This window comes from Equus caballus, chromosome 14 (assembly GCF_041296265.1).
Source record: "Equus caballus isolate H_3958 breed thoroughbred chromosome 14, TB-T2T, whole genome shotgun sequence".
NCBI lineage: Eukaryota > Metazoa > Chordata > Mammalia > Perissodactyla > Equidae > Equus > Equus caballus.
The window spans coordinates 107464407-107476976 of record NC_091697.1 but is presented as its reverse complement, the minus strand read 5'-3'; the positions used below and the strand labels follow the sequence as shown (position 1 = coordinate 107476976).

General features: G+C 51.2%; 1 protein-coding gene across 2 annotated transcripts in view; it reads right to left on the bottom strand.

Moving 5' to 3' along the window:
* Positions 1–763: 763 nt before the first annotated feature.
* The window catches only part of ZNF366 (zinc finger protein 366), a 63955-nt gene continuing 52148 nt past the window's right edge, over positions 764–12570 (bottom strand). For both annotated transcript variants that reach the window (XM_023618220.2, XM_001918349.5), the window contains exons 4-5: positions 7562–7736; positions 764–4704 (exon numbers count right to left, since the gene is read on the bottom strand). In XM_023618220.2, the coding sequence (XP_023473988.1) occupies positions 4211–4704; positions 7562–7736 (669 nt within the window). In that variant the 3' untranslated portion in view covers positions 764–4210. The remainder of the gene's footprint in view (positions 4705–7561; positions 7737–12570) is intronic.

Below are 12570 nucleotides of genomic sequence, written 5' to 3'. Positions count from 1 at the left end.
GAGGCTTGACTGGGATCAAGTGTGTACATCGCCTGGCACAGAGCTTGGCATGTAGCAGTGTATCATGTTTAAAAGGAAGCCCCCACAGAAATGGACAATTTCCCACATGGACAGTTTTGTGAGTTCTCTGTTGAGGATAGAGAGCTGAGTGTTCAGTTTTCTGGCCACTTTGTTGATGATAATAACGGCTAATTCATACACAGCATCAACTGTGAGCCAGGCGCATAGGCGTCTTGCATATATTAACTCATTTAACCCACAAACCAATCTGGTGAGGGAGGTACTACTCCTGGTCCCATTTTACAGATGAGGAAACTGAGGCACAGAGAGGTTCACAAACTGGTTTCAGATCCCAAAGATTGGATTTGGGAGAGCTGGACTTTGAATCCAGGACTCTGGCTCCAGGCTCTGTGCTCTTGCCCATGGAGCACACTGCCTCTTGGTGGAACTTTATTCCACGAAGAAGTTGATGCAGAGAAAGGCAGTCCTGCCTCTAACCTCCCACTTCCCCGGGATGCCCTCCCAGAATGAATTTTTCTGAACAGGAAAGAAGAGGATGAGGAAGCTGTCACCTGCCTGGAGGTGGGCTGAGGTCACTAATCCTTTCTGAAGCCTTGAGGGAGGGCCACTCCAACACCTGTGTCTCTCTGCGGCCGAGGCCCAGCTGACGGGAACCACCCGCAGAGGGCGGGAGGGCAGAGTGAGACATGACAAGGGCAGCTGCCTCGCAAAATGCCAGGTGTTTGCAAATAATTAACTCAGCTTTTTCAACGTGTCTTTATTTGCTTAAATTAACAAAATATAGGTTACATGCTCTTTTCAGGTAAACAGGTTTTTCATAGAAGCAGAAAGCAATATTCACAACTTGGGTTGCTACACACTTGGAGTTTTAGTTTTTAAATAGCAAGCCAGAATTCTGTACAAGATCAACATTTGGTGTCACGTTGTCCAAATATGCGAGGATTTTAAATGTTAGCTCTGTTACATTTTGTTCCAGCAAAGCAGACCAAGATCCTAATTCCAATGATGTTAATATTTTATTAAATGCTCTCAGGGCTTAATAAATACAGTATGCACATTGGGCTTCCTCATGCAACCCTGCATATGCAAACGCACCACTACCTTTGCTGAGTCCTGAAAGGCCAGCCTCAGTCTCCTGGCCCGGGGGTGGGGGGTGGGGGGGTCAAACTTTTAAAAAGAGAGAATGAGTTGAAAGGCAACAAGCAGGGATAACCATAGGCCTGAATAAAAAGGATAAAAGAAAAATATGCCACCTGGCCGGTCAGTTGGCTGGTTCAAAGTGACAGTGCTCCAAGGCCTGGAAAGCCTTTGGCAGTGGCCTATTTTCAGAGTGTCACACTGCGATGAACGTCATGCTGTCCTGGCCCTTGGAGTGTGGGCAGCCTTGGATGGCTTCATCCCTCGCTCTCCGAGGATGGCCCCATGGGCCTCCTCCAGCCTTGCATCCTGCTCGTTAGCTCACAGGCAAGGTTGGCCAACCCTCCCCTTAGCTCTGCACGCACGCAGAGCGTGCCATACAACTTATCACCCAAACTGGGACACTTTTGAGAGTTAAAGTGACACTATTGATAATTACCCTGGGACAACAAGTATAAGCCACAGTTGTCCCAGGCAAACCAGGATGTTGGTCACATACGAAACCAAGGTGTTAGCCTCGGCCCTCAGAAGGTCGGTGTATGTCAACCATCAGGTTAGATCTAATTAAGTCTCTCATACCCAGAGTCAAGAAGTAAAAACAGAGTTTCGAACCGCTCCGTAACAGCTTTTTATCACTTTTCCTCGACCTTTTATCCTCCCTCCAAGTGAAATCTTACGTGGAAGGCTAACATACAACACAGATGAAGTGTGGGCTGCTTGGAGTAGAGTGGACATGAGGGCTGGGGGTCTCTCCTTCCCCTGCTGCGCTGGAGGGGCCTACAAGGGCCCTCTGGCCTCTCAACACACAATTGGAAAACCACCTTTCTAGACCATACTCTCTCCATCTCAACGTTAACTTGTTCCTCAAACAGCGTCACGTGATTTGTCTGGGCTGGAAAAGACTAGGGCCTGCTATTCTAGATGTCCTGGTTGCTATTCCAGCGAGGCACACCCAGAACAAACTGGAAGCCTGCAGCCTTGTAGTGGGTCCCGAACACATGGCTCCTGCAGGAATGACTATGTAACGGGACCCCACGAGCTGGCGGCCTCGCAGGCCACTCTGCCAGCTGCCTGGGCCGTTTCATCAGAGGCACTGAGGAGCTTTATTAAGAATGAATTAAGAAGAGTGAGGGGAAGGCAGGCAAGTTGTCCTTCTGAGGACTTGGAGCAGGGTCTTGGCTCAGAGTTGTGCTTGTAACTGCAGGAACCCGCAGTATTGCCTTCCGCATCTGCTCTGCTTGCCCTGACCTCAGGACGGCGTGGCTGCAGGAAACGCACGCAGCCTTGTGCTTTGTGGTGGTGCTGAGGCTGAAAGAGGGCACTTCAGGCCAGGTGGCAGGAGACGTGTGTCAGGACCGACCAAGCGCACGGGGGCACGAGGACAGTGCAGTGAGCTGAGGGAGGAAGCGCGTTGGCCCAGAGAGAAAGCCAGCGTCCAACAGTCAGGGACAGGCCAGGTCTTCCAAAGAAACCCATCGGGCACTCCGGGAGGAGAGGAAGGCAGACAATGAAGAGGCAAGAATTGAAACCACCAACCGAAGGGCAGGTTTTACGTAAACACAAGCACAGAACCAGAGGTGACTGAGTGTGGTCACTCTGTCAACACCGCTTTACTAGGAAGCCGGCCCGCTGGGCTCCCCCACCCACGTCGGTCATCCTCACCCTGGAATCCGGCCGCAAGCACCCAGGAAGACATCGCTAGGAACTGCAGGCAGGCGGTGTATTGTTACACATTCAGGGACCATCCACACCACAGGCATCATCTTCTAGTCCAGCAGATGTGTGTCTACACAATGTGTGTGTGTGTGCACGCGTGTGTGTGTCGTCTCGTGAGGCTTCACAGGACAGGTCCGAGGGCCCAGGTCAGCAGCATGCTTTGAGGTCTCCTGCTCTTTGTCTTAATGAGTCTGAAGCCAGAAACAGAAATATGGACGGAGTCTCCGGGAGGGGTCCTGGAGCCTCTGTCTTAGCTCAGTCTGTTGTTCGCACCCTGGTTGCGTGTAAGAATCATCGGGGGCACTCTGGAAAATGCCAGCGCTGGGGCTCCCCTGCAGACCAATGAAATTGGCGTCTCAGGGCTGAGGCCCGGCACTGCTATTTGTAAAAGGTTCCCCGAGATGATTCTAACGTGCAGGCAGCGTTGAGAACAGGGCCCCGTCCCCCTCCTAGTGACTGGCTGGTGGTTACTCCCATACCCAAAGGAAGTCCCAGCTTAGATTTCAGGGAGCGCTCCTTCCCCACCCCCACTCTTGGGGACACGCTTCCTGCAGCTGCTTCCCCGGGGGCCGGGGGGCCTCAGGGCAAGGTGTCCAGGAGGGAGGTTGCTGGCCTGCAGCCGCAGCACCATCGGGCGGCCGTCTGAAAATCCCCTCCCTGTGCCGCAGCTGATGAAGGCGGCCAAGCGGCCGGAGCAGGACAAGGCAGCCTCAGGTGGGAACCTAAATGTTGCTGGAGTTTCCTTAGTCAAAATCATTCATAGTCTCCCGCAATTTCATCCTGTATCTCTAGCAACTACATGAGAGCATCCTTCTCAATAACTCCCCCTCCTGTGTCATTTCTGGTATTTTTGACCATTTAATAAAGGCAATTGTTATCCATACAACTACTAATATTTTCATCTATCTGGAAAAATATTATAACTTTCGCACATTCAACTAAATAGTCATTAATAAGGTAACATGTCAAGCACCATGTTTTTGCCATGAGAAAGGAATTGACCATGTATGGCATATGAGTCAAAGGAAAACAGGCTTTCTCAGCACCCTCTGCATCAGCTTGCAATTCCAGATCTAGAAGGTTATATACAGTGTATTACGCTGGAAATCCTCAGAACAGTGCTAAAGACACCCCTGCACGTGTGGGGTAAACATCCAGGGCCCAAGGAAGGACCTGAGAGGCATCTGCATCTCTGAAGACAGTCCCTGCTCGGTTAGTTGGAGCCATTTGGGAAGATCAGTGCCCTTCACAGGGCTCCAGCAAATGGCAGCTCAGGCAGAAGGCTACATTTGCACAGCCTGGTTCTCATTTTCCAAATGGAGTTTTAAAACTGTCCTTAGATGCCTAAAAGCACGGCTGGTTTTTCCATTTTCCTCTCCAGTAATTCTTTTAGACTCTCATCTCTGTGCTTGAAGTCCAAGTAATCAGAGAAGGAGGAGCCCCGCCGGGAGCTGAACAGAGCCCCGCGGCTAGGACCCTCCGCCATGAGGCTGCCCCTGCCCATCCCCGGAGGAGTCCCCATGGGCTTGGCCTCCTGCTCCCCGAGGGCCTCCTCCCGCGCCCCGGGGTCTGGCTCGGCCTGGGAGGGCTCCTGGGATGCGCAGCGCCGCCGGCTGCGGGGGGCCAGGCCCGGGCTGCCCCGCTCCCCCTCGAAGCAGGGGTCCTCGTCCTCCTCCTCGTGGCAGGAGCTGCCTCTGGCGCTCTCCCCGTCCGACTGGAACGCCGGCGCCTTGGCCCCGCGCTTCTGGGACAGGTCGAAGGGCTCCTCCTGCTCCAGAGCCCTCAGCATCCCCGCCGTCTGCGCGAGCGCCATCCGGCCCCTGCTGAAACCTGCAGGGGGACAAAGAAGCCGTGAAAAGGGGTCCCCGGGGCCGGGTGGCACAGTGTGAGTCACCTTTTAAACACAGATACATTCCCGAAAGGCTGTGGGGAGATGGACCTTGTCACAGGTGGGGTCACATCAGCACTGCCCCTTCACGGTGGGTTTGGCATTGTGGGCCAAAGCTCAAAGTCAGCCTGTGTCTGACTCAGCACTTACACCACTGAGAACTTGAACGGGAAAACAGGCAGGTAGGTGCCCAAAGTGCAGTGTGAGGATGCTCAGCCCCACATTTTTATACTGGAACTGTGAAAACAGTGTATCTATTTAACGACAGAGGTTTGGTTAAATCAACAATAGTAGATCCACACAAGGAAATACGTGTAAAAGATGCAGAGACACTAATGATCATGAAAGGGTATTCTCTCTACATCTTAAATAAAAAACATATATATTCATAGTGTAGGCCTAGTTTTAGCTATCTATCTCCCTATCTCCCTACCTGTCTCTATCGAAAAATGTCTAGGAGGACGTATGTCAAAATCTCAAGAGTGAGGTGGTCTTGACATTTTTCTTTCCACTTCCAGTGTATTTCTTCTTTTATTATCTTCAATAGCATATACTTTACCATAAGAAAGAATAAAACAATAATAAAGGTATTTTCATCTTGAGAAAAACCCCAAGATTTCATTTGACGCCAAGGAGGTCACCCCATAACCAGGCTCCCTAGGCAGAGGTGGAGTGGGGAGGGCACAGAGGTCCTCTGAGAGGCTCCGACGCCCCTGTGTGTGTCTGTCCCACCACAGGAGTCCCTGTTGTCGGGCACAGAGATGCGAGAGGGTCTCAGTTTTAGTTTCAGTTTGAGGGCCCTGTGGGGACAGGCCTTTGGGCAGCCAGCAGACACGTGGTAGCTTTCTACCTGACATGATCTTGAAGGCCTCTGCCCGTGGTGGGCATGCAGTCAGGCCCTGAGGAACAGGTGGGGGTGACCGAAGAGGAGAAGGAGGAGGGAGGGGTCGGGGCGCAGCCAGAGCCCAGGGCGCTGCAGCAGAACCGGGCTCCTGGGGTGGAGCCGCACGCAGGAAGCTGCTGTCCAGCTCCGCCTGCATTGCTGAAGCCACCTGGAGCTTTGACCTTGTCAGGGGCTCAGGATGGATCTTTTTAATCTGGGTCATGATTTTTGAGCCACTTCAAAAACTAGAGTGAAAAAATGCTAACACCCTTTGCAGGTGAAAACATTAGAATTGCTGAAAGTGTGTTAAAAGCTTTCAAAGCACCTCTCTGATAAATTGTAATGTTCTTTATTTTTCTAGAAGAATGACAGAGTTGTGGTGACCGGGTTAGGCTTTCCGAGGGAGGACTGTCTCCTCATTGCCTTCTAAGTCTCCAGCCCCAGTGACAGAGCAAACTTCATCTATTCTGGAAAAATCCAAGCCTGGCTTGGGAAGCGGCTCAGATAACTCAAGACAGAAAAGAATAATTCAGGGAGAAAATGCTGTCAAGAAAAAACAATTCTTTTGCTTTTTAAACAGAAATTTTCCAGGGCTTTGACACCACTTCCAGGCCTTGTTTTCTGATGACCGCCATTCTCTGTCACCCAGGAGTCACCACAAACTCAGCGAGTGTTGTGAGGAACCCGATCATGCTGCTCCACGCTGTGCCTGCACGTGTGCGTCCTGTTTAGGAATGTGTCTGCCTGTCTCGCCACCACGTTCGTAAAGGGTGGGAGAAGCAGCAAGCGGAAACGAAGCCCGTTTCCCCTAGCGGAGTGAGCACTTGATTTGGAAAGTCTTGAGTTAGAATGCCCGTTCTCCCTTCAGCCCTGCTGTCCGAGCTTGAGCAGTCTGTGTAACACCTCTGGGCCTCGGGCCCCTCTTAAATAAATGAGACTAATCCAGTCTACTGTGTAGAATTGGGGGGTGAACAACAACGCCTCTGAAGTGCCTAGCCCTGTGCTTTGATCGTACTCATGATGAGAGAACAGGAGCTTTTGGACTCACTGCCCTCGAATTGGCCCGGCGCGTGGCGCTGCGTCGGACAGAGCGCACTGACGCCTATTTGTTGAGGGGCGGCTTGCTCAGGTGCCTAAGGAGCAACCTGCTGAATTCAGTGGATCGGGAACAGAAACTCTCATTGCTAAGAGAAGAGAAAGGCGACAAGAAGCTTTCATCAGTTCAGTTAGGACTCAGAGGGGGAGATGGAAGCCTGTGCTCTGCACGCGGGCCCATCAGCCCTACCCAGCAGGAAAATGGTCCTCGGGCGTGTCTGGTGGTGAACGGGAAGAGGAGACTAGGCTGCTACAGACTTGCTTGCTGACAGTGGCGCCTGCAGATCTGTTGTTCAGAAAGGAAAGGACAGTCGCACACCCTTTACCAGCGGGGGGATGAAGTGGATACGATACTGGCTTTAGAGTCAGGAAGGTCTGTGTTCAGATCCTGACTCTGCCACTTTTCAGTTGAGCAACTTTAGACAAATCATATCCCGAAGGCACCCCCAGCGGCTTCCCAGCTGTAACCTAGGCTAACAGCAGTTACTCCAGCCTGGAGATGCTGTGAAGAGGTGAGGAGGCAAGGCCCCCGATGCCGCGTCTGGAACAAAGAGCTAACGATGGTACCAGCTGGCGTCGCTAGCATGTTCCAATTCACTCTCTGTAACTCACCTTCTTACTATCTTCAGGTGTCAGCCTCATATTTGTTATGGTAACATTGTCAGCCTGCACCTGCTACTCTGCTGGGGTCTTGAAAATTATGCTCCCTTTTTCAATAATAAGAATGACTCTCCAAAGTTAAGCCCCTAAAAACAAGTTCAGCTCCCACTTGTTGTCCACTGGCCTCGGCAGCCTGGGGGGCTTCCTGGAAGAGGGATTACCTTGAGAATGGAGGCCCCGCTCCATGACCCCGTGCTTGACCTTCATGTGGCGCGTCAGGTTCCCCTTCAGGGTGAACTTGCTCGGGCAGTAAAGGCACTTGAAGGGTTTGCTGTCGGAGTGCAGGTGCATGTGGCCCATCAGGTTGTGCATGCGGTTGAATTCCTTCCCACACAGCTGCCGGAGAGGGGAGAAGGAGAGCACAGGTTACTGGCGGGTGGGGAACCCGCCCAGGTGGACCCCATCCCGCTGCGTGAGGACAGAAGAGCTGCCACCCACATTGCTTCTGCTTTGTCTGGATCTTGGCATTTCAAGCTGCTTCTGAGGAACGTGTCCCCATGGAAGCCAGGGAGGGGCTGGCCTGTGCCCAGGCTCAGAGGGGGAGCAGGCGTGGATCCTGTCATTCAGGGATTTTAAACTCAAGGTAAAAATTGCAAGGCTTTAAGAAAAGCTTCTTTTGATGCAACCTTTGGAAAAGAACGGAAGCTGATCTGAAAAGCAACTGTTCAAAGTGTGCTTCACTTTAATAATAAGGATACAATGCTTGTTTAATATTTACGGAGCATTTCCACTATGGAAGGTGCTGTCCTACGTCTGCCATGGAACATCTTATTTAATTCCCATACCAGTCCTATGCGATGAGAGTTGTCATCACCCCCATTCTACAGATGGACAAACTGAGGGTTTAAGGCACTTGGCCAGGGCACAGCGAGTGGGTGCTGGAGCTAGGATGACAAACTCAGGTCATCGACACCACACAGTCCGCCACCACACTATACTGTGTCCCCCCAGTGTAACTCTGCTGTCAGACTATGCCAGGCAATGCTTTTCTAATTTTCCACTTTGCTAATTATTAGGATGGATTTCAAAGGTAAAAGGAGCAAAGAGACATGTAAAGGAAGGAGTGTCTTTTCTCTGGGTAGAGATTTAAAGTACTGAAAATACTAGCTTAGGTATACGAAAAGGAAACATGTTTTTCTCATTTCTTTTCATTTCTGTTTCCACCAAAGTGCAAATACACGACGGACCACAACAGCGGTTCTCCAACATCTTTCGGAAGAGTAGAACGGCCTTTTCAAAGGCAATGTGTGCAGATGCAGACGGCATAGAGCAGAAACAGCTGCCCTGGGCACTCACTTGTCCCCACACCTTAGCTGAGCGGGCGGCGGGAAGCCCAGCCCATACTTGGCTGTGCTGGGAGGAGCGCAGAGAAGGATTTTGTGCCTGTGCTTGGATCAGAGTGCAGGGGAGGAACCTTCTCCTTCCTGCCCTACCTCAGAGGCCCACGTCGTGAGGCCCGCGACATGGAGGGAGAGAGACGTGGGGCACGGCATCCTCTGAAGCTGACACCAGTCTTCCTTTCTCACTGAGAGATGTTTTCAGGGCCAGTGTCGGCGATGCTTGGTTGCACCTTTATTCGTGAAAGCCACATCTTCTGCAGGTGGCTGTGGAGGTGGGAGTTGAGCTGGCCTTGGAGGAATGGGTGGACCTAACACACGGTGACCTTGGGAGATGAGCCTGAAAGAAGGCTGGGCTGTAAGAGGAAGCCAGCCTGGGTTTGCAGTCTTCTCACGGATAATGCACGCATGGATCATGAATGGTTGGTTCTGTATTTCTGAATGATTCATATTTGGGGGTTTTAAGTGCTTTTTCCCTCTTTACTTCCCTACCAGCGAGAATGAATTTGGCACACTGGTGTCCCACACTCAGTGCTCAGAGCACCCACACATCACATTCATTTGGAAAAGGTGACCCAAGAGGAAAAAGGCTGAGGGAGTTGGTCTAATTTCAGGAGCAAGCCTCCGTGTGGGACGGCTGCTTGCTTTCTTTTTAGTCTCAACAGAGACAGTCCACTGAGCTCTAGCGACCTGCGCCCGGTTCCGCAGGTGTGGGGAGTTCTGGCAGAGCCCTGCCTCTTGGCTCAGTTTGTCCAGTTCTCCATCTCAGCCAAGGAAAAGAGCTTTGAAGCTCGAGACCCTACACTAGGTATTTCCAGCCGCGGTCATTTCAGGCCAGGTCTTTCACTCTCGTGTGTGGGACGGTCCCTGATTCTCTGCTGTGAGAATTGCTGAGTATGATGAGCTCTTCAGTCAGTATTTGTTTGAGACGTGTTCTCGCTCAGTAGCCGGCAACATCTCTGAAGGCTCTGCCTGCCTGTCTGTCATAATCCCTGCCGGGTACCCAGCTCCACACCCAGTGGGTCCTCAGGGAGCATTTGCTGAGTGAGTGAAGGGGTGGGCACATTGCAGCAGCAGATCTGAAAGCAGCAAAGCTATGGGCAGTTAAGTAGAAGACAAGTAAGAGGAGAGGTTGGAGGCTGGAAGCTCAGTGAGGCTACTGCACTCATCCAAGCCCAGGTGGGTCTCATGGTCCTCTGGGCCCGACAGAGAGAATGGAAGGAAGAAATGGGTGCCTTCTGCTCTTGGCTCCCAGGAAGGGCCTGGGAAGATTCCACTCTTGGTTATTATCTGTGATTGCTGGAGTGTCAGATGCCAGCTGGTCTGAAGGATTCCATGAAGCAGATGGAATTTTAGCCTGGCCTTGAAGTGTGCGGACAGCACCCTTTGCTTTTGTTTTGACACAAGAAGAAAGTCTCTTCATTGACTATTTTCAGACGCTTCAATCAACCATAAACTAGAGGCAAGTAACGAGCACTGCTGTGACCACGACAGCTGCTTGTTGCTGCTGTGACTTTGGGCTTAGAGCAGGTCCCGAGATTCACCTGCCCAGGCTGCCACCACCCCATCCCACCCAAGACACACAGCGGGGTGCACACGTCATGATGGCCGCTGCTGGGGATCCTCCAGATTCTTCCTCGGCCCACAAAAGCAATCTTTTACTATCCTTATCACAGCCCAGTGTCTGCTTTTCTCCTCTAGTGTTTTTCTGGATCAAATCATTCAGTACTGAGCTTCCAGGGACATTTTAGAGGTACGTGGGGACATTAGGACATTAAAACGATATTGTTCCCTGAAGTCAAGGCCTATGGCCTCAGGGAAGGTCGTCTGTGGGACATGACTGGTCAGCTATATTATCTGATGTGTGATTGTGAAAGGAGACTGATTTTTGTGCTGTGGATAAAATTTAATTTTTATATACTAGAGCTATCCTTCGTGGTTTGTGGTAGCCTACTGGTGGCCAGTGGAGAGCTTTCCAAGCCCTGAGTAAAGGTGTGTCAACTCCAAAAAATGTTTGGGACACTGCAAGGTGTCCCAGGCAGTCTTCGGAAATGCAAGGACCTCCTTCTTTTTCTTCGTGGCCAACCTCAGCATCAAACACAGGGTTACACACGTCGTAACACTTGATGACTATCTAGGTATTTGGGTTGGGAGAATAAACAAACAAGTCAGGAAAATATCACTACCCCATGAAAAATCTAAAAGAGTATCTAAAAGAGTTGCCATCACCAACTCTCTTCATTTCCCCCATTAAACCTATACAGGCTCATTTGCAAACTCAACTCCTCAGTGGCAGAAGGATAGAGACAATTAACTCAGGACCTAAAGGACTTGGACATCATTCACGTCTCAGTGGGAGGTGCACTTAGCATCTTCTTCGCAGCCTCTGACGTTCCACAAAATCCTTTGGTCCTAATCCAGAACACGTGGCCTCTTCATCTTCCTCAGAAGATTGTCCTCACAGACAATACACAAGTGTGTAGAGATATTTTGTGTCTGTGAGATTGGGAGGGGGCCCTCTCAGTCACTGTTAGGGAGGAGAGGCCGGAGAAAGAGGACTGGATCAATTGCAGATGGTGCCCTGGGGGATTTGAAATGTGAGCTCCAAGCAGAATCACTGTGGTAGAGAAAGGGAGTTGAACTGGACGGAAGAAGAGGGTTGGGAGGGAGCACGAAACTCTAGCTTCTCTTGGGAAGAGCAGCCATCTAAAAGGCCCCCTTTAATCATGAGATGTGAGGCTAGGAGTTTGCTCAAGTCAAGATTTGCTGGATCATCTCCTGCCAAGGTCTGTGGAGATTAAAATAGGGACGGGTGCTGGTCCAGGAAGCTGCTGGAGTGGTGAGGACTCAGGCGTTATCTTGCAGGTGCTCATCTCAACCAGCCCCACCCCGGGCCCCACCGTGAACTCTCAGATGCTCGATGCATGCGATTACAGGATTAGTGTGCCTCTGACATGAAATCTCAGCTTTCCATCCACACCCACGTCCCTACCTACTTTTAAGAGGAAGGTGGACCTCAAAATGTTATAGAAAATTGGAAGAAATGCTTAAATGGGCTGCAAGGATTATTAGGCTTGGAGATGGCAGAGCAGAGGGTGACGGTGAGACCCCGGAGGGATGGAGAGCTTGCTTCCTTTTCTCTTCAGTAAAACATCGATGATAATCATAGTCTCCTATGAAGGTTGTTGTAAGGATCAGATGAGATAATTCAGGTGAATGGCTTGGCAAATAGTAAGAGCTCAAGAAATACTAACTCTTTTTACTGTTATTCTCATGTCCATAGTCGACTGCTTTACATTCCAGAAATAGAAAGATCTTTGAAGATGAGGGTGCTGTCTTTTTTAAACCAAATTATTTGGAGATGATATTAAAGGATGGACCAAGTGAGGAATCCTTTGGGTAAATAAATACCTGCCAGGTTCCTTGAGGCGCACTAGAAATGGAGACAGGCGTGCCTGATGCAGCACCGGGAGTGTGCATGGAAAGAGAGGATTCGCCCCCAATTGCAGGCTTTGCAAGAGCCCGTTATCTGGCTCCCTGATCATCAGTCAGCCCTTTAAACAGCTGGCAGATGCCCGGTTCCCTCATTCCACAGGAGCTCCTAATTCTGTCCTCCTGGCCCTGCTTCCATCCCTGGTCCACAGCCTAGAGCTGCCCCAGGCAACTTCCCGTGAGCCCCAGCGACCATGCTGACAGCCAGAGTCCTGGAGAAGTCACTGTGTGCTGACAGGGTGATGGCAGTGGGCAGCGGCTGGGCTGGGGCCAGAGGCCCACGAAGCCATGAAGAGGCACGCTACTTCATGCCAACGGGCCAGCTCTGAGCCTGAGGACTG